The sequence below is a fragment of the Hemiscyllium ocellatum genome, chromosome 25, assembly GCF_020745735.1.
Source record: "Hemiscyllium ocellatum isolate sHemOce1 chromosome 25, sHemOce1.pat.X.cur, whole genome shotgun sequence".
In the NCBI taxonomy this organism is placed as follows: domain Eukaryota; kingdom Metazoa; phylum Chordata; class Chondrichthyes; order Orectolobiformes; family Hemiscylliidae; genus Hemiscyllium; species Hemiscyllium ocellatum.
In genome coordinates, this window is record NC_083425.1 from 6,808,128 (window position 1) to 6,830,898 (window position 22,771).

The window sequence follows — 22,771 nt, forward strand, 5'->3', positions numbered from 1 at the left end:
ATGCATTGTCTGAGCTGAGATGTCACTTTTTGTTATAAAACCTTAAGTTATCTCAAGAAGGTGATTTAAAAGAAGTTCTGGGATTTACATATTAATGAACCGAAACCTGCAACCCATTCTAAAAGATGAAAGACTTAACAATCCAGGTTTGTTTAATATATCACTGTATGACACTGCAATCTTTTGCTATAAATTTTGTGTCTTATGATCTTATACTCCACAACAACATGATGAAGCAGTGCTCTGAAAGACAGTGCTTCCAAATGAACCTGTTGGACTATAATCTGGTGTTGTGTGATTTCTAATTTTGAACAACCTCCAAGTTAGGCAGGGCAGATGAATTCAGAGAGACAGTGGGGTTCAATGCATTCTGTATAAAGAAAGTAGCAGAAAGCTATTTACTGCTGTATTGTGCTCTGACTGCAACTCACTGTATAACAGGGTGTTCCATGATAGTGTGCTTGCAATTACCTGACATTCACCACCAAGAATTGTACAAAAAATGGCCAGTTACTCTTAGTACATCAAAATAATTTAATAAATTGTCAAAACAAGAGTAGGATATCAGTTTAGACATGGTATTGCAAACATTATATGAGATATGTATTTAAGCTATTTATGCACAGAAATATTAATTAGACTGAAGGTGTAACATTTCTAAATGGATCCATACTCTACTGGTCTCTTTCTCTCCTTTTCCCCTTAATTTTTGCATAATATTTAAGGCATATACTTAGTCGCATTCAAAACATCTTCACTGATTCCACTCGTGACTATGTTGATATTTACCCAAAGGCTCGTTTTATTCTTTTTAAAGTTCCTTTCCTCAGCCCATCAATATTTGAGAGCCAGTTTTCTATATGATCTTATTGAATCAAAGAATGAAGTTGTTGGTATCTCACTGGATCAATACACTGTTTGATGTCCCACCCTATGTTCCCTCTATCTTTCTTCTGTGTGGACTTCAGAGGTGTGTGTGTGGTAGCGATTCCTGGTAAGGCACTGATCAACATGGCAGACTCTCAAGAGTAGCTGTGCAGCTGTACGGTTTAGAGGGAACATTGGCCCCATTAGTCAGGACATTGCAAACTCATAGAATTGTTTACAACAGATTATGGTTCCTTGGCCCATTGTGTCTGTGCTGGCTTTCTGAATGAGCAAATCACTTAGCACCACTCTCAAGCTTTCTCCTCCTAACCTAGCACATTATTCCCTTTCACATAATTATGTAATTCCTTTGAATGCCTTGACTTTGCTTCTACCACACTCTCTATGCACTCCAGATCCTAAAGGGCTGCTCTTGCATGAGAGAGAAGTGAGAGAACTGGTGGTGGTTTGCAAAGGGCAAAGTTGAGATGGAGTCCTTCATGGTGACCTCAGATGGTGTGTGAATGGAACCCACACTATTGGTATCACTCTGCGTTGCAAACCAGCCATCCAGTCAACTGAACTAACCAACTCGCTATTTTGATTCTAATCACTTGCTACATGAGACCACTTTTTTCTCAAAACACTTTTGTTTTTTTTTGTCATTTAAATCTGCTTTAGTCAATCTAAAAGCAAATGTCACTAAATAAAATTATTGCTTATACCTTTAATTTGCCTTGGATGTGACAATGAAAGTCACTGCAGATTTTAAGAATTATTATTTTCTATTATTTTTCAATCCCTATTCCATAGCACTTCTATGTGATGAGATCAAACGTGTTATTCGTGAGGGAATATGAGGGCAAAAGATTTGTAAAAAACTTAATTCCTAACCTGTGCTAACCCAGCAATGTTTGAACTGGTGTTAGTGATGTGGCTTTGTGATTGGCTGACAGAGAGAAAGATAGAATCGAATAATCTTAATGTAGATGGATGCCACTTGGATCATGTCCTTGCTAGACATGGAACCGAGTGGAAGAGACTTGGCTTGAGAAGGCTTTTAAAATTACCTTCAGAATTATTAAAGGATTAGTACTACAGAAGTGCTTCACTGACAAAAGGGCAAACTGAAGGAAGTGTAGCACTGTTACAGGGGTCAGCATTGAGGGAGAGCTGCACTGTCAAACAGACAATAGGAAAGTCATATGGTCTGACTGAATTTAAACCAAGGGCCTTTGTTATCCTGGAGTGAATGTAAAAGATCCATGTACTATTTCAAAGAAAGTTATCCCGGTATCTCCTCGTCAATACATATAACTGAATGAACTCTAACAGGAAGAAAATTCACCTGGACTCCCACAGTTACCTTGTCTATGCATCCTCACACACTGCTTCCTTTCTCCAATCATATTTGTTCTGATGATGTTCTTTTCAGCAAGTGGCTTCAGTAATGTCCATCTTTTTCCTCAACCAAGGATTTCCCACCACTATGGATGACAGGACTTTCAGCTGTTTCTGAAGTACTTCCTGCATTCCCTTTCCTCCTGCAACAACATTAAGATTTCCCAGGTCCACAGTTTCCACATTACCAGCCTCCGTATACAAAGGTTAAGCTGCCATATCGGTCCCCTCCAGTGGGATGGCACCAACAGACACCTATTCCCCTTCTCTTTCATCAGCATTACGTAGGGACCATTCCCTCCAGGAAACTTCAGTACACTCCACCATTCTCAACATCTCACACTCCCATAGCATCTTCCCATGCAATCACATCTGCCATTTACCTCCTCGCTCCTCACCATCCAAAGTCACAGGTACACCTTCCAGGTGAAACAGTGATTTACCTGCACTTCATTCAATCTAATCTACTGTATTGGCTGCTCATAATGTGGTCTCTTCTACACTAAGGAGCTGAAACACAGAGTGGGTGACCACTTTGTTGAACACTTATTCTGTCTGTAAAATAGACCCTGAGCTTCCAGTTGCCTGCTACGACAACACACCACAGTGTTCCCACACCAACATTTCTATTCAGGCCTGCTCATGAAGCTTAACACCATCTAGAACAACACCTCACCTTCCACCTCGATACTTTACAGCCCTCAGGACTCAACATGGAGTTTAACAATTTCAGAATGTGAACAGCCTCCTACACACCCTTTTATCCCACACCCCAAAGTCCTGTTTTCAATCATTTTCAATCTTTCACATTTCTCGTTCACATCCTCCTCAGCTCTTATCTCTGCCTTGGGTTTATTATCATCAATCCCTTTATTTGCCTTTCCTTTCTTTCTCTCTCTCAACAGCATCTCCTGTGTATCCTGTTAATTTCTTCCTCCATTATCAGCATAAATACGATACTTTTCCAGCTGCTTTCAGTTCTGATGCAGGGTTACTGGACTCTACAGAAACTGCCAGACCTGCTGAGTTTCTCCAGGACTTTTGTTTTAATTTCATCTTGTAATTTATCTGTGTTTGTTGGATCTTGCTGGTCTATAATACTCTGTTGTGTTTCCCCATCATGAAGCATATCGATTAAAAGAGGTAGTACGACGTTAGGACCCTCAGGCTTGCTTTACTATTCAATAAGATAATAGCTGATGTTTGTTTATCTGAATTTCAAATTCCCACATACTCCAAAAAAAACCCATTGATTTCCCTGCCTAAGAAAAATATATCTACTGTTTTCTTGAAAGGGTGATCTCTAATTTTAAAACAGTATCACCTAGTTCTGGACTCATTCATCAGAGGAAATGCCATTTGCATGTCCTCCTTGTCAAGGCCATTCAGTTTCTTATATACAAGTCACCCTTCGGTCTAAACAGAGTATTATAGACCAGCAAGATCCAACAAACACAGATAAATTACAAGATGAAATTAAAACAAAAGTCCTGGAGAAACTCAGCAGGTCTGGCAGTATCTGTAGAGTCCAGTAACCCTGCATCAGAACTGAAAGCAGCTGGAAAAGTATCGTATTTATTCTGATAAACTCCAGTGGAAACCAGCCTAACAGGATGAGACAACCCATTCATTCCAGATTTCAATCTATTAAACCTCATTCGAAATAACCTCAAATGCATTTACAGCCTTCTTTAAATTAGGCCAAAACTGTGCAGTAACCAAACTTCTTCTTGAACAATTTCCTGTAGAGCAGGGTATAACATCTTTATAATTCTTCTCATAATGATGGAGAGTATTCTATTAGCCTTCATATTATTTGCTGTATTGGCATACTAAGTTTGTTGGAACTAAATGGGTGGTATTACAGCCATATAAGACTGTATATCTTGCTGAACTCTGAAGCCACCAAATCAATGCCTCAGCAGACTTCTGGATTTATTCACCCTTTCTTACAGACTAGGATTCTCTTCTCAGAACATTCAACAAGTCGATTACTGGAGTGCAACCAGGTGGGGAACAAGAGGAAGGAGCAGCACCAGTTCGAGCCTTTCAAAACACAAGACTGGCTGCTGCTCAAAGCCCAGTCAGAAGCAGTTTACTCGACGCACTAGTCCTCTCTTGTTCAACCAATTCAATATCCAACCAATTGACAGTTCCTAAGCATTGCGACATCTTGGTGTTGGCTATAGTGTTCTTTGAGCAGTAATTTACCTGTATTGTCTTTGCCACAGCAAGCACCTGCCTTCTCTCTCTTTTCTAAAAAAAATTTGCTATTCAAAGTTCAACTCTTAACTGTAGCTCAGTTCTAATCCAAAAATGAGAGAAATGAAAAGAAAAGTGATGGTCTCAAAATCATCTAGCTTATTAACCATGTCTTCAAAGAACCTGAGACCTTAGCAGCCCACAACCCATCTATTTGTTCTATACCATTTTCCTAACAATTGTGATTTCACTCAGTTCCTCTCTCCTTGCCACTTTGTGATTTATGACCATTACATGAATGTTTTCTGAAATCCTCCCTACTGATGTCAGATCACAACAGAGACCACATTTCAGGCAGTAAGTACAATGTTGGCTACAAAACACGCCAAGACACCCTAATGCTATGAAAACGTTTCTGTTTATTTCTTTTAAGTGTTCCCAGTCGGCAGGTCCAAGTAGTAAAAGGATATTGAAAGAGGGGTACACTGATGACCAGGAGTTAGACTGAAGAGGATGGGTTCATGGGACAGTATTCATGATGGTTAAGGGGTTATTGTGTAAGAAAGATGAGAAAAGATGGCAATGATTATGTATCTATAATTGGTTTCTTAGTCCCAACACTGGAGCTAATTTAAATTTGATATAATGAAATAAGTTGTTGCCTGTTACAGCTTGTGGTAAAAGGTAACGTTGTATTTATAACCTTAACACAAAAATTGATCAGCTGAGTGGCAGGTTCCGATTATGTGAAATTGACCGGAAAGTGATGAGGATTGTTGTTTTTAAAGCGACTCTATAGACTTTTAACATCAAAAATTCATGCTGTCATTATGGACTTAAGTGCTGCTCGGTTTCAACTATGCAACACTTCTCACCATTTGAACACAAATAATGTCAGTAGAGTTTCCACAATTTCCGCAGCTTAGACTTTGCCTCAAACAGAATGTCATTCAAAGCCTTATCCAGGCCATCGTATTCAACAGGCCCAATCTCTCCTAAATCAGTCCCTGGCTCAGCATCATCTCATCAAACCCCGAATGCTTGGCATTTGCATCCCACCTCACAACCTCTACTCTATTCTCTCCTCTACCTCCCCTATGTCCACCTCACGCTGCACTTCCATTGTCTCCCTCTCTTTCTCCTCATGTTCCCCACCTTGTCATTCTCCCAACCTCAATCACTGTTGGAGATTTTCTCCTCTCTTATGCAAGGTCTGCTTTCCTTCTGGATCTACTCGTTCTGGCAGTTCTTTAGCTGTCCTGACTCCTTCTCTGATATCTCCAGAGATTCTCTACCTTGCTCATTACCTCCTCCTTTTAAAATTCAGTTCAACCATAAGTCAGGAAATTAAAAACAAATATAGTAGACTATCCATCCCACATGGAATAAAAACAAAGCAATAGGCCTTAAAACAACAAAAGGATCAGGAAAATAAATTAATTTGAAAAATATAAAATTTTAATAAAGGCTACATCTCTTAATAATTACATTATTGTACCAAGGATTAAATCGAACTCTTTTGCAATGCATAATTTACAGAAAGGAGGACAAAAATGGCATAAAACATGGTTGCAACACTCAAAAATGCATAAAAATATCTTTATACATAAACCCTTCTTAACAAAGGGAGATGTGACCCTCAAAGCAGGGTGACACACAGTATTAATAATACCATGCAGGCACAGGTACTGTACTGGATAAACAAGAAACACTAGTCGTAGTGTGTAAAACTCTAACAATATTTACACAGATATCATACAAGTTATGTCAAGCAGTGCAGCAAAAGGTCAGAGTGATAGTGAATAGTGCGTTGGATGGGAAGTGTTGATGCTGGGGTCTGGCCCCTTAACAAGACATGTATGTTAGCTGTTTACAAGAAAACAGCACATGCAGTAATTTCTACCTCAGTATGTAAAATTAAATGTTCCCTTCGAATTATTAATTTAATCCTACAATAAGGTCCAATTGACAGCAGAGAGAGAAAATATCCTTGCTGAAATCATGAAATACAAATATAATATTGTGGAATTATACAGTTCAGTGTCTGAAAGTTGGACTGATCTTCCAGGTAATTGGCAGAGTGTTGAATTCTCAGTTTTGATAATGCATCATGTTCCCCAACACAACTCTTCTTTCTCTCTCCAGGTGATAAATTAATACATCTGCCACCCCATTTTCAGCTCATTTTATTTCAAAATTCTCTTTGGAGATTGGGAGTTTAAATTGCATATGTGAGAATAGTGACCTTTACACCAGTGAAAAGGTCCATTGCTGCTATGTCCATATATGTATTAAGCTTCTGATTCTTAATGGGTTGACTTGCCAATGTTATGCAGTACAATTTCAACCCATTAAGTTGAACAGAAAACAAAAATCAACTCCAATCTTGATGTCATATAGTTGTGAGGCATTGATTGCCTATGGCACAGTGTCTCGCTTGGAGGGAGCTCTCTGCAAGGAGCAGAGCTTGAATCAGGCCTGGGATTGGACAGCTGCCACACTTGTCCTCCACTGATGACACATCTGAGTTGGCCAAATCTACAATACCTGCACACTCACATTACAATCCATATCTACATCAATGTCGTAACTTTTAAGTGTTGGAGTGGGACCAGGAAAGGGATGGATGGTGTGTTGGGCATGAAGGTGCAAGATTTCTGTGGATTTTCCTGGATTTGAAAGGCACTAGGCTTTGTGTAAATGCCAAATGGAAGATTGAAAAGGCAAAATTGGTTGCCTTTTCTGCCAGACCATTAAGACTTGGTGATGGTTCAGGTACAAAAACAAAGCGGTGTTACATTAAGACATCACTTGTTTCAGAGAAAATTCACAGCCAGCTTCACAATTTCACTTCAAATACACTAGGGAATGACAATTGTTATTATCGTTAGTGTTTCTGGAAAGGGGAGGGACTGTCAGTAACGTCACAGAAGGGGAAAGGACTGTCACAAAGAGAAGCAGCTGCTGGGTACCAGTGAAAAAGTATAGCTTTTCCACAACTCAAATACATAGAGATACAAGTTCAATAAATAGCAGGATGTGTCACTGAGCAGGGACTATACACAGTATCTGTTCATATATATATATTATATATATATCGTGTCCCTCAGGAAGCCACAGGATATCCATGAATACCTGGATGTCTGTAAATAATCAATAGTGGTCATTCTTATACAATGAAGCCCAGTATTTTTATATAAATATTTTTATGATCTTTACATCCTATGTAAGGCAAACATCACCACAGCTTCTTCAAGCCCGAATTCCAGTACCTCACAGCTTATTTCATCCTTCTGTAATTGTTCATAATTTGAATGTTCTTAAAATGCCAGAAGTGTGTTGACTTTAATCCTTTTTAATAATCAATCAATTCGTTCCACTTTTCCCAAGATCTTTCCCTCATACATGGGCAGTGTGCTATCGTCACTCTGAACTTCTTCAAAAACTGCCCCACAGTCAAACTCATTGCTGGCTCGTTTGAAATAATACCTGTGAAAAAGAGACATAGTTAGAAGAAAAGAAGCAAAAAGAAAGGCAAAGAGAGGGAATGGAAAAAATCAAGAGAAGGAAGCTAGATAGAAAAAAGGATAATATTTTGGATGTCATGATCTTTTGAACACATCTGCACCATTGCTAAAGTTGCCTGGCTTTGTCTCACTGCAAGTCCTCCATTGTGAGCAGCTCTGAAAGGAAGGGTGTTGTGAAACTTAAGAAGGTTCAGAAAAGATTCATGAGAATGTTGCCAGGGTTGGAGGGTTTGAGCTGCAGGGAGAGACTGGGGTTGTTTTCCCTGGAGTGTCGGAGGCTGAGGGGTGACCTTATAGAGGTTTCTAAAACCACAAGGGATGTTGGTAGGATAAATAGACAAGGTTTTTTTTCCTGAGGTGGGGGAGTCCAGAACCAGAGGGCATAGGTTTAGAGTGAGAGGGGAAAGATATAAAAGTGACCTAAGGGCAATTTTTTTCATGCAGATGGTGGTTTGGTAGAAGAAGTGGTGGACCCTGGTACAATTCAACACTTAAAAGGCATCTGGATGGGTATATGAATAGGAATGATTTAAGAGGGATATGGGTCAAATGCTGGCAAATGGGACTAATATAGAATATCTGGTTGGCATGGACGAGTTGGAGCGAAGGGTCTGTTTCCGTGCTGCATATCTCTATAACTCTATGTCCTTGTTTAACTATTCCAATACATTCCTGATATGGAGATTGGAATACAGACAGACTCTAAAGTCACACTTCATATACATTGTCTGAGCTGAGATGTCACTTCTTTTTAAATAAAACCTGAAGTTATCTCGAGAATGTGACTTAAAAGAAGTCTGGGATTTACATATTAATATCCGAAACCTGCAACCCATTCTAAAAGATGAAAGACATAACTGCAATCTCAGTGTGTTCAATGTATCATTGCAGCTGCATTACCCTGTAATCTTTTGCTATTAATTTGGGGTCTTATGATCCTCTTCCACAGTTACCTGCTGAAGGAGCAGCACTCCGAAAGCTAGTGCTTCCAAATAAACCTGTTGGACTGTAACCTGGTGTTGTGTGATTTTTAACATAATACATTCCTGGTTAATTTGCCATAATTGATTGTGTGAACTGGACGTCATTTAGCACTCTGTTGGGTCTAGTTTCTTGCACAAAATCCCATTCATCTATCACTCATTGCATACATTGAATCCCAAATCTTTAAAAAATGTTTTATCTTTGATTTTAAATTCCTCCCTATAACTATATTACCTTATGGCCCAACAACCTTTAGGTATCTGTACTCATTGAATTCTGGCCTCTAGCAACACCTGCTGGTTTATGTGGAGTGGAGAGTTTTCATTTGACCACAACTAGCGATTGGGAATGTATCCTGCAAATTTTAGGAAGTGCTTTTACTCTCAAGTTTCTGCATCAAGCTTAAATGCATATCCTCAAAATGTAAAATCAGCCATGAATTGGCACAGCAGGCCAGCATTTTAAAATGTAATATAAATGTAATATAAACAACAAATGTAAACAAACTTTCCAGAATCATTTAAGAATGGAGACTTGATACAGTTTGATTAATATTGCTGGAAACGGGTTTTGTCCCAACAAATAAGAACGTTAATTAGGTCTAGTCCACATAATCTACTCAACCAAATCAGTGACCAATCTGATTTAACTACCTTAAAGGTAAACGGAAGCATTTACTAGTTATATTAAGGGATACAGTGGTCAGGTTTAGTAAATCAAAATTGTATTACAAGTGTTTGAAAAGATTATTTTTAGTGTTCTAGCATCCAAACAACTCACTTTCATATATGGAGTCTCTGAGTCCTACGGTGAATAAGCTGACGGTGTTTTATGTACATGGCCGGTTTTATAGTTTTTTGTATTCAGCAGAATGCAAAATCCCTAACTGCACACCATGCAACTTGTACATGAAATCCTAAACCGGCTTGACCAAATTTGGGTGCATTGTCTTGAATAAACAGAAATGAGTGGAAACTCCAGGCCAGTGTGCATTATTATCCCCCTCTAGCAGGTTGATGCTGGTGTATAAAGATGCTAAGATTACCCTTCCACTGAACCAACATCAGGCTCTGATAACACTATTAATAAGCATGATTTACATAAATCAGTGATATGGCTTTGTACACATCTGTAGGAACAGAGGGAATGAAAAATACCAAGGCAGATCTCATTAAATCAAAGAATTTGACAGTTGACCTGCTTGCCTCTCATCTCTAAGCTCAAACAAAAATGAAAGAAATTGGCTTCAAAGAGTTGCTTATTTCATAGGCCTTAAAAATAGCAAAAACAAAAATCAAGGCCAGATGTTGGTGAGAATGGCGAGCACATCATGGGTCAGTTCATGCCCCGACACTCAGTTAGGCTTTCTCTGAAGTCACCTACACCTTCATGCTCAGCCTAAACCAGTCTGCAAACAGGGAAATCTACAAACACAGAAAAATGGGGCAGAGATTTTTCATTATGGAGTGAGACAAGGGCCCACTTTGGTCCCCACACCTCAGGAAGGACTGGAACGTGTCCAGCGGAGATTCACACGGATGATCCCTGGAATGGTTGGTCTAACATACGAGGAACGGCTGAGGATCCTGGGATTGTATTCATTGGAGTTTACAAGATTAAGGGGAGACTTAATAGAAACTTACAAGATAATACATGGCTTGGAAAGGATGTACGCTAGGAAATTGTTTCCATTAGGCGAGGAGACTAGGACCCGTGGACACAGTCTTAGAATTAGAGGGGGTCAATTCAGAACAGAAATGCGGAGACATTTCTTCAGCCAGAGAGTGGTGGGTCTGTGGAATTCATTGCCGCAGAGTGCAGTGGAGGCCGGGACGCTGAATGTCTTCAAGGCAGAGATTGATAGATTCTTGATGTCACGAGGAATTAAGGGCTACGGGGAGAATGCTGGTAAGTGGAGTTGAAATGCCCATCAGCCATGATTGAATGGCGGAGTGGACTCGATGGGCCGAATGGCCTTACTTCCACTCCTATGTCTTATGGTCTTATAGTAAAGGCAAGGAGTTTAGAAGTTATTATGTTAACACCAGCATGAATTTATATAGTATCTTTATCATAGCCAAATGTCCCAAGGAACTCTCAGGAACAATTGTGAAACAACTTTTGATGCCAAGTCACATAAAGAGATACAAGTGAAAATGGTAGGTTTTAAGGAACATCTTCAAGGAAGAAGACAGGCTTGGGAAGGGAATTCCAGCCATAGGCAGCCGAGAGCACAGCTCTTAATGTAGAGAGAAGGAAACTGAGGATGTAAAGAAGGTCAAAATTGAGTAAGTGCAGATATTTCAAGAGGAGGTTACCAAAATACATAGGGGAGAAGCCATGGAGACATTAGCAAACAAGGGTGAGAAATTTAAATCCAAAACAACGGTGTACCAAGAGCTCATTTAATTGCACATCAGCAACTGACTAAAAAGGACAAGCCAACAGAACTCTATCCAAAGATTAACCTTCCTCACAGCTACAGACTACTGCAAAAGTCCATCAGGAAGAAATGAAAAGAACTCCATGCAATCGATGACACAACAAAATCTCCTGCACCTCTCTTTCCTCAGTTACTCCTTGGTTAACCTAGATCCAAAGTCCAAACAATCGACATGGTCATACCTGTAATTTCCTTTCTTACTGAGCTGCTCCTTAAAGTGAGCCAGGGTCAAGCTGTGACCTTTCATCATCCTCCGGTATGGAATGTCCTCTCCGCAGAAATAGTAAGTGACCACCAACTCACTGCACGGAGCCAGGTTCACAGGTGCCCCTTGTTTCTTTGCTGCTTTGTGCCTGTGGAGACAGGGGAGATAAAAAGAAATCAAGTCAATGGCATTAGAAACCAAGAAGAGGCGTAGTTTGCCAACAGAGTCTCACTCATAGGGAGGGGAGTCTTACTCCCTTGTCTGTGTGGAACTGTGCCCAATTTACTGATTCCAGCCAGGTCTGCCAATGGGGTGGGAGTCACCTTCAGATTGGGGTGAAGGGGTTGGAATTCTGGTAGGCTCACTGCTTCATTGGTCTGATATTTACGGTGTGCCTATTGTGTGGGGAGCCGAACCCTCCACTATTGCCCTCCGCCTTGACTGAACTTTTAGAAGGGAGCATCTGCTTCCCAAGATGATGGGGGTCTTGATCCCTTTGAGAAGGAGTAAGATTTGGAAAGTGGAAATACCATGTGTTGATTTCCCGTCACACCGCACAACTAATAATGTGCGATTGGAGCCTGTGCTCCTATCCAGCACCATGCCATGTGCATCTCCCAGGGATCAGTTCAGACAAAGGTCTGTTCATTAAACCTGGTTAAAGTGGAGAACATGAGCAGGGAGAGGAGATTACACAACAGCAACATTTACTTGCAGCATTTTCACACAGGAGCTGACAAGAGGTGCAGTTCATGCCATTCAGAATTGGAGACAGGTACTAAATGATGAAAACATTGAGACGGTGTTTCCTTGATTCTGGAAACATCTACTGAACCTGAGTAAAAAATCAGTTTGAATAAAAGATTGAGGAGCCGAGCTGCAGAAACTCCGGATTCCATGTTAATAAAGTGAGGGAGAGAATGACAAGCGGTTTGTGAACTTCAGAAAATGATGCTAATGTTTTGGTGGAACTACAATTAACTCAGGGATTACTGTCTCTGGGATTTACCTCTCCTGATTTTGTTTTTGAGAGGAGTAAAATTCACACAATTAGATCAGAGTATCTCAGCTTCCATCTCACTACATTCACAAGATTTCTGAAAGTTGGTGGCAAAGACAGATGGCAAAGTTAAGGTTACCCAGTTAAGAATAAAAAAACTACACATGCTGATGGAAGGAGAGAGAGTGATAGGCTGTATGTATGTGAAAGAGAGAGGTAAAAAAATGTCTAAGGGGGTGGATGGTTATTATTTGGGTCCTGCCATCTCTGGTTCATTTTCCCTTCCCATTCATCCTGACTCTATAATCAGTGAAGAGACCCTGTATACCACCTCAAACACTCACTCCCTCTGCCATAGAGGCACAATGGCAGCAGTGTGCACTATCATCCAGGCTCCTGAAACAACCCCTTCCAAACACACAAACTTTACCATCCAGAAGTACAAGAGCAGCAGATACTTGGGAATGTAAGTTCCACCTGCAGGTTCCCCTCCAAGCCACTCACCATCCCTAACCAATAACCCTTTTAAACTGAATGACTGCTCCAAGGTTCTGTACACAGTGATTAGCATCAGCTCTCTGATTGCAGCATTGACTTGTGATTCCAGAAATCACTGCCACTCACAGACCTCGGAAGCCTGCACAACCGGAAAAATATTAGAAGGAATGCTGATCCTGACATGGAAATACACCTCTGTTTCTTCATTCTCACTTGGTAAAACTCCTGTAACACTCTTTCCCGAGACCTACACCACACAGATCACAGTGGTTCAAGACAATCACTTACTATCACCTAAAGGGCAGTTAAGGATGGGCAGTGTTACCCAGCCAGTGCACCCACATCCCATGGATGAATAAATTAAAAACATTCTATTCTAACCTCACTTCTTGTATTTTACTATCCTCCCCGAACGGGGAAATTAACAAGGACTTGCAGCAAAACACAACTTTTTTTCTATCAAAACATATTGTTCCATAATGCAATTACTTATTTTTGACATTTACAGTTTAATTGCTGTGGACACTCATCTTGCTCCCCCTTTGATCCTTTTTTAAAAAAAAATTGGGCATGGAGCCAAGGTGTTCTTAACTGCAAAAAGAGGACAACAGTCCAACTCCGGTTAAGAATTCCTTCCTCTCAACTATCATATTTTTAATTTTTAAGTAGTTGGGAGAAATGTGTTCAATGTTCTTTGCCATTCCCTTTACCTTAGTGAGGATTGAGTGAGAATCATACACAAAACCTAATATATCCCCATTTCATTAATACTATTTTTTCTCCCACACAGAAGGGTATAACTCCATATTTAGCACGGTATCTGCCATGTATTTCCCCACTCACCTTGCCTACATCACCATGAAGCCTCTTTCCATGCTCCTCACAACTCTCTACCCTACCCAGTTTTTTTTTCTATTACAAAGATTAGATTACTTACAGTGTGGAAACAGGCCCTTCGGCCCAACAAGTCCACACCGACCCGCCGAAGCGCAACCCACCCATACACCTACATTTACCCTTTACCTAACACTACGGACAATTTAGCATGGCCAATTCACCTGACCTGCACATCTTTGGACTGTGGGAGGAAACCGGAGCACCCGGAGGAAACCCACGCAGACACAGGGAGAACGTGCAACTCCACACAGTCAGTCGCCTGAGTTGGGAATTGAACCCGGGTCTCAGGCGCTGTGAGGCAGCAGTGCTAACCACTGTGCCACTGCATCAGCAGGCGTGGAAATGTTGTATTTTGTTCCTGATCCAGGTCATTTATATATATTGCGAATACAGCACCTGGGTTTCAAGCACTGATCTTTTGTGGTACTTTATGAGTCACTACTTGTAACTCTGAAAAAGGCAATTTTTTTCATGCTGTCTGTGACTGATCTGCCAACCAATTCTCAATCCATGCCAATATATTATCCCTTATCCCATGTGCTTTAACTTTGCCCACTAGTTTCTCATGGAATGGGGGGGCAGGGGGATGTGAACATATACAGTGAGCTGAATAACAAGGTAATAAGGTCTAAAACAAAAGACAGAATGGGAAATCAGAATGCTGACAGACAGTTTAACAACTAGAATCAAGCAGGGCCTCAGTGAATAGGATGAACAGGAAGGGTTTCGAGATGTATGGGTCAAATATTGACAAATGGGACAAGATTAATTTCGGATATCAGGTTGGCATGGACAGTTTGGACCTAAGGGTCTGTTTCTGTGTTATAACTATCAGTGAATAATGTCATTCCATTATATAAAACATTCATCCACTGCTAACTCCAGCAGTGACTCTTATTTTGTACTAGCTCATTGCACTGCAGTGGCCCCAATTTGCAAGCTTAGCAACAGCCTGGTCTCTTTTCTCCAGTGCCTTCTACTGGTAACAGAATATCAGCTGAGACTCAGCTGCAATGCTCTCAGGAGTTAAACAGCTGTCCAAGGACTCAACCCGTATTAATGAACAGAGCTGGACCTCATCACGTCAGCCTTGACTGGAACAGAAAGGGCAGCAAAACATTGGAGGAGGGGGTGGGAAGGACAAAAAAAATTCCCATGAACTCTCAGAATGCAGATCTCCCCAAACTGGGGAACAGGTAACGAGTTACTTACTCTTCCACAGGAGTGAGGAGACCAGTGTTGGACTGAGACTGGGTGACTCCTTGGGGTTGGGTTCCATGAGGTCTGTCTCGCTGTAAACTTGATGTTGAGTTTCTGAAAAACAACAAAAGACAATGTTAGTGGTGTGTGAGAGAGAGAGAGAGAGAGAGAGAGAGAGACGGTGACAGTCTGTGTAAGGGAGAGATAGATAGAGATGGGGTAGTTGGGCGGGAGAGAGAGAGAGAGAAGAGACACAGACAGACAAAGTTTTGACTGTCAGTGAGAGAAACAGTGAGTGACAGCTGGTAAATGAAAAAGTGCATGCGTGAGAATGCAAGAGAGAGAGAGACTGGCAGAAAGACAGACAAACAGAGAGAGAGAGAAGAGACACAGACAGACAAAGTTTTGACTGTCAGTGAGAGAAAGAGTGAGTGACAGCTGGTAAATGAAAAAGTGCATGCGTGAGAATGCAAGAGGGAGAGAGAAACAGACAGACAGACAAACAGAGAGAGAGAGAAATGGGAGATGGGCACAACAACATTGGTAAAGGTCAGAGGTAAAACAATTACTAACACAGGAACAAGAGGCAGAAGTGAATTCTGTACCTTTGCTTCTGAGTTTTGGAAACTTTCTTCTCTTCTTCTAGCCTGCGACGTGCCTCTTCTAGCTGAGCGAGTGTGTTTGGTGGTGGAAGAGGGGGCATTGCAGGGTCCTGAATGAAGGGGTGGGATGGCTGAGCAATGCCCCTCTGGTGGGGACTGCCAACATGCTGCCGGTTGATGCGCTCAGTTGTATTTCCTCTTGGGCATTCTGTGACACTTCCTCTCTTCATACATTGGACGCTATGGGAGAGAATCATTTGTTACAACCCAGCTGTGATCAGTTGTCAGTAATGTGGCCCACCCCCTCTTTCAGATACACAAGCTCAGGCCAATTCGAACAGTAGCAGGTCGAGTGGTCTTGGGAGCCGTTTGTGTTCCTTCCTGATCTGACCATTTCTAAGCTCCGATTACACATCACCAGATGCTGGAGCCTAAGGGTGTCACATGTGGGATCGTTTTGCTCCTTAGACAAGCTGGGGAAAGTTGCTCTGCAGGAGCCTGTAAATCAAACTCGACACTTTCTGTTCATTGCCTTCCTCCAGTTTTGTTTTTAGCAAACTGGTGCTTTTCCACTTTGGTAATGGGGAACCTGAATTTGCGATCACCAACAAGCCCTCTTTTTATGATCAACTTCAAATTGCAAAACCGAGGATATTCATTCAGTCCTACAAAGAAGCAATCTGAATATCTGAGGGTAAGAAATCTCTCTCCCAGGTGATAGGAGGAACATCTCACACAGCCTGACACCATTCCACCAACACATGCAAGCCCCCTCCTCAATTCCATTTCATTAATGCACCGCACCCCCCACCAATAGTGTTCCACTGACAGACACCACCTCATAACACAAACACAGATGCCTGTCTGTGCTCATCTGCAAGGCACAAAGCAAGCAGTCCGTGAAGCGGCTCAGCCTTTACCTGTGGGACCTGTGTTTGTTGGGTTGTCGCTCACTCTCCAACATCCATTGCCACACATTCTGTGTCCGATCTGTCTCTTCACAGGGGAGCTGAGGGCTGCAAAGAGGCAGAGCTCCCTCACTGGGAATTGGGCTAGCACAGTCCATCACTTGTGTGCTCCTCCTGGCCAGGGAACTGTTCCTACTGCTGATGGTCAAACAGAGGGAAAAGTACATCAATGGAAAGCTTTTCATTTCTGCTATTTTGAAAAGTTTGAGGACCACCTGGACTCCCACTTAACAACTTCACTCTACTTCTCCTGAAGATATTTCCACACACATGCAGGTACAGATCCAGAGGTCCTCACCCATCCAACAAAGCACAGAACAGCCCACCTCAGGTATAACGCAGTGTCTCAGTGTAATCCGCAAGTTTAACCCCACGATTCACTGGATCTTATTTCTCCATTTCCCTCCCCTCAAATGTTTTAAGAGACACATGCAGTTGGTTACCACGGTCCCAGGGTCCACAGCTCTTCCTGGGTCAGATGAAGTTAGCTCTTTCAGCTCTCTCAGCCTGTTCGGCATCATTCACTGTGATCGTGTCACAGACTCCCAAATACCTCTGGTTTGCAGTAGCTGCTCGGTACATTTGGAGTACTGCTGCCTTGTGTATGAGGCACCATGAGAGTCAAGAATCAAGACCTCTGTTGTGGACAGTCAGCACTAATGCCAATAATGCCCATGGTGAGGTCTCTGAGGACATTAACTGTTACTGAACTATAATATTCACACCTCTCAATGTCCACGTCAATGGGCATATCACGAGCTTTTCATTTCCCAAATAAGTTCAGGTTCCATTGTGTGTCAGCAGCTCACTGGGGCACCACCATTAGCACACTCACTGCCCCCCACACCAACCCCTCCCCCACCCACAGCTCCACCCTGAAAAACTGCGGAGCTACTTGGAATGACTGGGCCCATCGACGGAGCTCGACTAAGCCCCAGTGATGGAACTCCGAGAGCAACTGGGCCCCAGCGATTGAGCTCAGAGAGCAACCAGGCCCCAGTGATGGAGCTCTGAGAGTGACCCGGCCCCAGGATGGAGCTCCGAGAGCGAACAGGCCCCAGGATGGAGCTCCAAGAGCGACCGGGCGCCAGGATGGAGCTCCGAGAGCAAACGGACCCCCACGATGGAGAGCTCCAAGAGTGACTGGGCCCCAGGATGGAGCTCCGAGAGCGACCGGGCCCCAGGATGGAGCTCTATGGCAGTATCATCTCCAAGTAACCGATAGAACAGCAAGGTCAAGGTTGGCCACAGTTACAAATATGTGCAGGTCACGAATTAAATAAAGATTTGTGGAGTCACTGAGAACAATCACTACTACGTCATGGTTAGTTTGACAGAAATAAGTAACATAATATCTTGCATGCTTACACTCCTTAGTGTTTTGTCAATGTGTTGCTGAGTGTTCCTGACTCAGACCAGCAGATCCCAGCAGAGACCCTTTCTGTGCTGGTCTCTGCTGGAATTGACACTGGACGTAGCTATAGTTGACCTGAGTTCCTCTAAGTTAGGGGACAGGTGGAATAAAAATGCATCTGTGAAACTCCACCCTGGATGATGGGTTCACTTCTTGGCACAGAGGCTGAAAGGTGACTTCATGCACACTCTGGTTAAGCAGCTTACTGATTCACTAACCTGGTCTCTGTGCAGGCAGGGTCTGGCAAGGAGAGGGAGCCTGCTTTCCCTTAAGGCAGATTGAAAAAAACACTTCAAAAAGGAAAAACATTAGATGAGACCTTACCCCAAGGCAAACTGTTCCACTTGATGTGCTGGCATTTCAACTTTGGGGTGAACACTTCGAAATTTGGTGTAGGAACAAAGGTCCGTGCTGTTTGGACAGAGACACTGCACTCTGTGAGCAGCCTCCGTTTCAATCTGTTCCTTTGTCTTGGGAACAGTGTGATGGTGAATGTAATGATGGTGGACGTACTTGGAGCCCTGTTTGGAGACATATCCTTTATTGGAAACACCTAGAGCTGCTGTCTGGGTCCCCACGCCAGTTTGAAACCTTATCCCTCGGAGACAGTCTGGGGTCTGGGAAGGAGGCGAGTATCGGCCCACCCCTGGCGATTGGCAGCCTGGGGTTTTCAGTACTCGTGACAAGTGGTCATCCAAGATGGTCTGTGGGTCATCGTCACAGCTTCCAGACGGCAGAAGAGCCAGTGGACATAGCTGATGCTGGGGGGCTGTAGATTCCATCTCTATCTGTGCTGTTATTGTGGGAAGGTCCCCATCTTCACCTTCATCCTGTTGTCAAACAGAAATGACATTTCGTTCTCACTGAGGGTGTTCACTGAGTGTACAAAAATAATTGCAATATCACACTCCCTGCACCTGACAATCCTCCAGCCTCTGACTCACTTACTGAATTGTTACAGTGCAGAAGATGGACGTTCGGCCCATCATGTTTTTGTCAGCCCTCTAAATAGACATCTCACCTTCTTTGAAAACGAGGACATTCTTCCTTTTCAAATAACTATTTAATTCCCTTTTGAAAATCTGATTGAACCTGCTTCCACCACACCCTCTGGCAGTATTTTGTTGATCCTAACCACTCATCATTTTTGTTTCTTTCATTAAATACTGTGCTTTCATTAAATACTGTTGGATCCTTTCAATAATGAGAACAGTTTCTCATTTCTCTCTGTGTGGAGATTACTCGCTTCCCAGGTTCCTCATTGACAGATACCTCCACTGGCTTACTTCACCTATCTCTGCAACTCTTCCCCACAGCATCATCCTGCCCTCCAGCTAACATTTACAAAGAGCCAATATCAATAGTTCACCTAAAGCTGCTAATTTAAAGCCAATTTCCTGGATGGGAACTCCCACGCGCCCCCCCCCCCCCACCCCCCCCAACCCCTAGAAAGGGACAAGTGCTCTGATGTGAGCCTGTGAGGGACCTGAGTATAATGTGAGCACTTCATCACCACAACCAAACTGCTCTGCTTTCCAACCATCATCTTCAAAAAGGGGCAACACTTTCTAATCAAACCAACCAGACAAATCAAGTTACACTGAGAGGGGTAAAATGTCTATGCAGTATTTACGTGCTGGGTGCATTTTAAAATCCAAATGCATTGGTCATGCTGTTCTCATTCAGTCTCTCTTGGGGACTAGAGATTAAAATTAAAACAGCTTTCTCCGTTCCTGTCCCACCCGAGCTCTCAGAGGTAGTCATTCCTCAGCAAGTTTGCCATCCTACCTCTTTGATCTGCTGCAGTCTCTCCTCCAAGCTGTCCATAGTGTCTCGCTCCCGCTTGAGCTTCTCCAGCCGAGAGATGAGCTGAGTGGCGAAGGCTGCTGGGTCGACAGGCGTCATCTCCTTCGGAAGGCGATGGGTTCTCTACATGAAGCAAGAGCATAACAGATAGATGACATTCAGCTGTCCATCCTTCAGCTTGCACATTTTGGGGGAAAGGTAGAATAGACAGTGCACAATGGACAGGAGAGATTGAAAAAGTGAGAGACAGCAAGTGAAAGGAAGGATGAGAGAGAGCCAGTGAAAGAGTGAGAAGAGAGTGTCAAAAGATCAGGAAACAAAAAAAAGGAGGGTAAGATTGCCAGCGAGAGGAATAAAAAAGAAGCAATGCTTTTGTCTTTTTCCTTTAATGTGCTTGTGTGTTCGGGTAAATCCAGTTTCTCTGCTCATTGCCATGAGCCGGGGATTTTATGAGCTTCTTACAGTGGCCTCATGGAGCGACATCCTTCCCAGCAGCACTGGCCTAGGGCGAGAGCACTCAGTTGTCCTGCTCATTCCCTCTGTAGTACAACCAGCTCATCAGTAGCTTCACAGAGTCTCGAGCTTCTTCAAAGACAGTGTTGTCTAACATCAAAAAACATGAAGGTGGGAGGGAAGAATCTTTAACTGAAGTGGGTTATAAACAGAAAATGAAAATTAAAAAAAAAGATGGAGGGAAGATGGAGTCAAACGGGTGCAGATCAGAGAAAATGTGGTAATTTATTTCCTGGCTGCATGCTGGGTAGCTTTGAGGATCTGTTGGCTCAACAGCTCCTGTGTTTTTTTTCACTCCCTCACTCTTCACTTCTGTCTTCTTTGTACAGCGTGAAGAGAATCAGCTGCAGGCTACGTGTGCTACACTGCTGGGCTCGGCTGCCTAAAGCTGCAGCTATCAGGGGAGAAAGGAGGCAGTGAATCAGGAGCAGAGAATCACAGACATAGCAAAGCACGGCAGGGCACGGCCTGAATCAGCATCAACAAACATGAGAGAGCGAGAGCGTGGGCGAGCACGGGAACGAGAGAGAGCAGAGACAGAGACATACATGGAGAGTGGGGAGGGGGGGAGAGAAATAGAGAGAGAGAGAGAGAGCGAGAATAAACTATCGCTTCTTCCTGTTCATCTCTCTGCACCCCCACCCCCAGCTCTCATCGTTTTAAGCTGGACACCGTACCCACCCAATGAAGCAAGAAAGCCTTCTCTAAGGCAACCGCTCAGCAGCAGCAATGATGTGAGGGGCAGAGAAAGGAGTCGCTCTGTTGGAAGTTGTCACTTTACACACTAGCTGTCTTCTATTCAGCTCCTGATCAAAGCACAGCCTGGCAGAGAATGTCGATTGGGGAGCCCCAGGACAAAATAATCTCATTTACAAGCTCGGGCAGTAGAACTTGCGTTGTTTCCAATCTTTTTTAAAAGGGGAAAAAAAAACACATTTTGGAGACAACAGTTTGCAAGGCCTTTGAAAGAGATTTTGTGCTAGTTATTTTTTTCCTCTTGGTTAGGAAAACATGAAAGCTCACTACAGCAACTGCAGCACGGAAATTACAACAAGGCTTGATGACATACACTGGCGATCTGTTCACCACACAGGCACAGACACGCACACATAGCAAGTTGGTCTGGTACCAGGTATAGGGACCATCTTAACTATCCAAAGCAACTGCAAAGCAGCATGTTGCATGCTGCTAGAAAAACTGCATTAAAAAAAAACCATAAACATAATTAGAGGAGACAGTTCTCCCTAAATACAGTGGTACTGAGTCATCGTGGACCTCAGGACCATTGGGTATGAACTTAGTTCCATGCAGCTATTTTTCAAGAGCTACCATTTTCCCAAGGTGGTGGTGGGGGGGGGAGTGGAGAGTTGGTGGGGGGGGGGAGGGGGGCTAACAGTGTCACAAGAGCCTGATTGTACATTTCCCTGGGTAAATACATGCACCCACACACACCATGTGAGGATTTGAGAGGTGTAACATAGTGATCAGTACAGTGTCCAGTTCTAGGAAAGATGGAGAGGGTCCAGAAGAGATTTACCTGAACATTGACATGTATGGAGGGCTGAGACTTCTTTCTACTGTGCTAACCACTGAGCCACCGTGCCTCTCTACAGCAGTTTACAAAATAATGAGGAGTAAAGATAAGGTTGGTGGTCCTGGTCATTTCCCTAGGATGCGGGATTTCTACACTAGGGGGCACATTGTTAAGGAGAGAGATTTAAAAAAGGCATGAGGGGCAAATTTCTTTTACACAGAGGGTGGTTCGAGTGTGCAATGAACTTCCTCAGGAATTGGTGGTTTTGGGTAAATATCAACATTTCAAAGACATTTGGATAAGTACACGAAAGGAGGGATATGGGCCAGGAACAGACAATGGGACTAGTTTAGTTTGGGATTATACTTAGCAAGGAGTGGTTAGACTGAGGGGCCTGTTTCTGTGCTGTATGACTCCATGAGTTCACACACCAGTGACTATGAATAGCAAGGGGTACACTTCTATTGTGATGATTAAGCATCATGCCAACAGCTGCCAATTAGATTCCAAAGCTGGGACTTCAGATTAAATTCTAGTTAGGTTTGCCATCCAGTGCTAACCTCAAGCAGTGAGTAATCCACAAACACACAAGGGCACAGCTGTAGGTATCTCCTAGAGTGGATCCAAGGGATGCCCCACTCAGTAGGATCTGCAATCAAGGTTATTTAGTTTGAATGAGCTTAAATTAGGTTAGATTCCCTACAGTATGA

At 42.8% G+C, this 22,771-nt stretch overlaps 1 protein-coding gene across 3 annotated transcripts in view; it reads right to left on the reverse strand.

Annotated features, from left to right (window-relative positions):
* Positions 1-5,943: 5,943 nt before the first annotated feature.
* The window catches only part of axin2 (axin 2 (conductin, axil)), a 50,483-nt gene continuing 33,655 nt past the window's right edge, over positions 5,944-22,771 (reverse strand). For 2 of the 3 annotated variants that reach the window (XM_060844720.1, XM_060844719.1), the window contains exons 5-11: positions 19,997-20,137; positions 18,533-19,038; positions 16,747-16,932; positions 15,830-16,066; positions 15,237-15,338; positions 11,607-11,777; positions 5,944-7,959 (exon numbers count right to left, since the gene is read on the reverse strand). In XM_060844720.1, coding sequence (XP_060700703.1) covers positions 7,833-7,959; positions 11,607-11,777; positions 15,237-15,338; positions 15,830-16,066; positions 16,747-16,932; positions 18,533-19,038; positions 19,997-20,137 — 1,470 coding nt within the window. In that variant the 3' untranslated portion in view covers positions 5,944-7,832. The remainder of the gene's footprint in view (positions 7,960-11,606; positions 11,778-15,236; positions 15,339-15,829; positions 16,067-16,746; positions 16,933-18,532; positions 19,039-19,996; positions 20,138-22,771) is intronic. The other variant, XM_060844722.1, reaches the window with a different exon arrangement.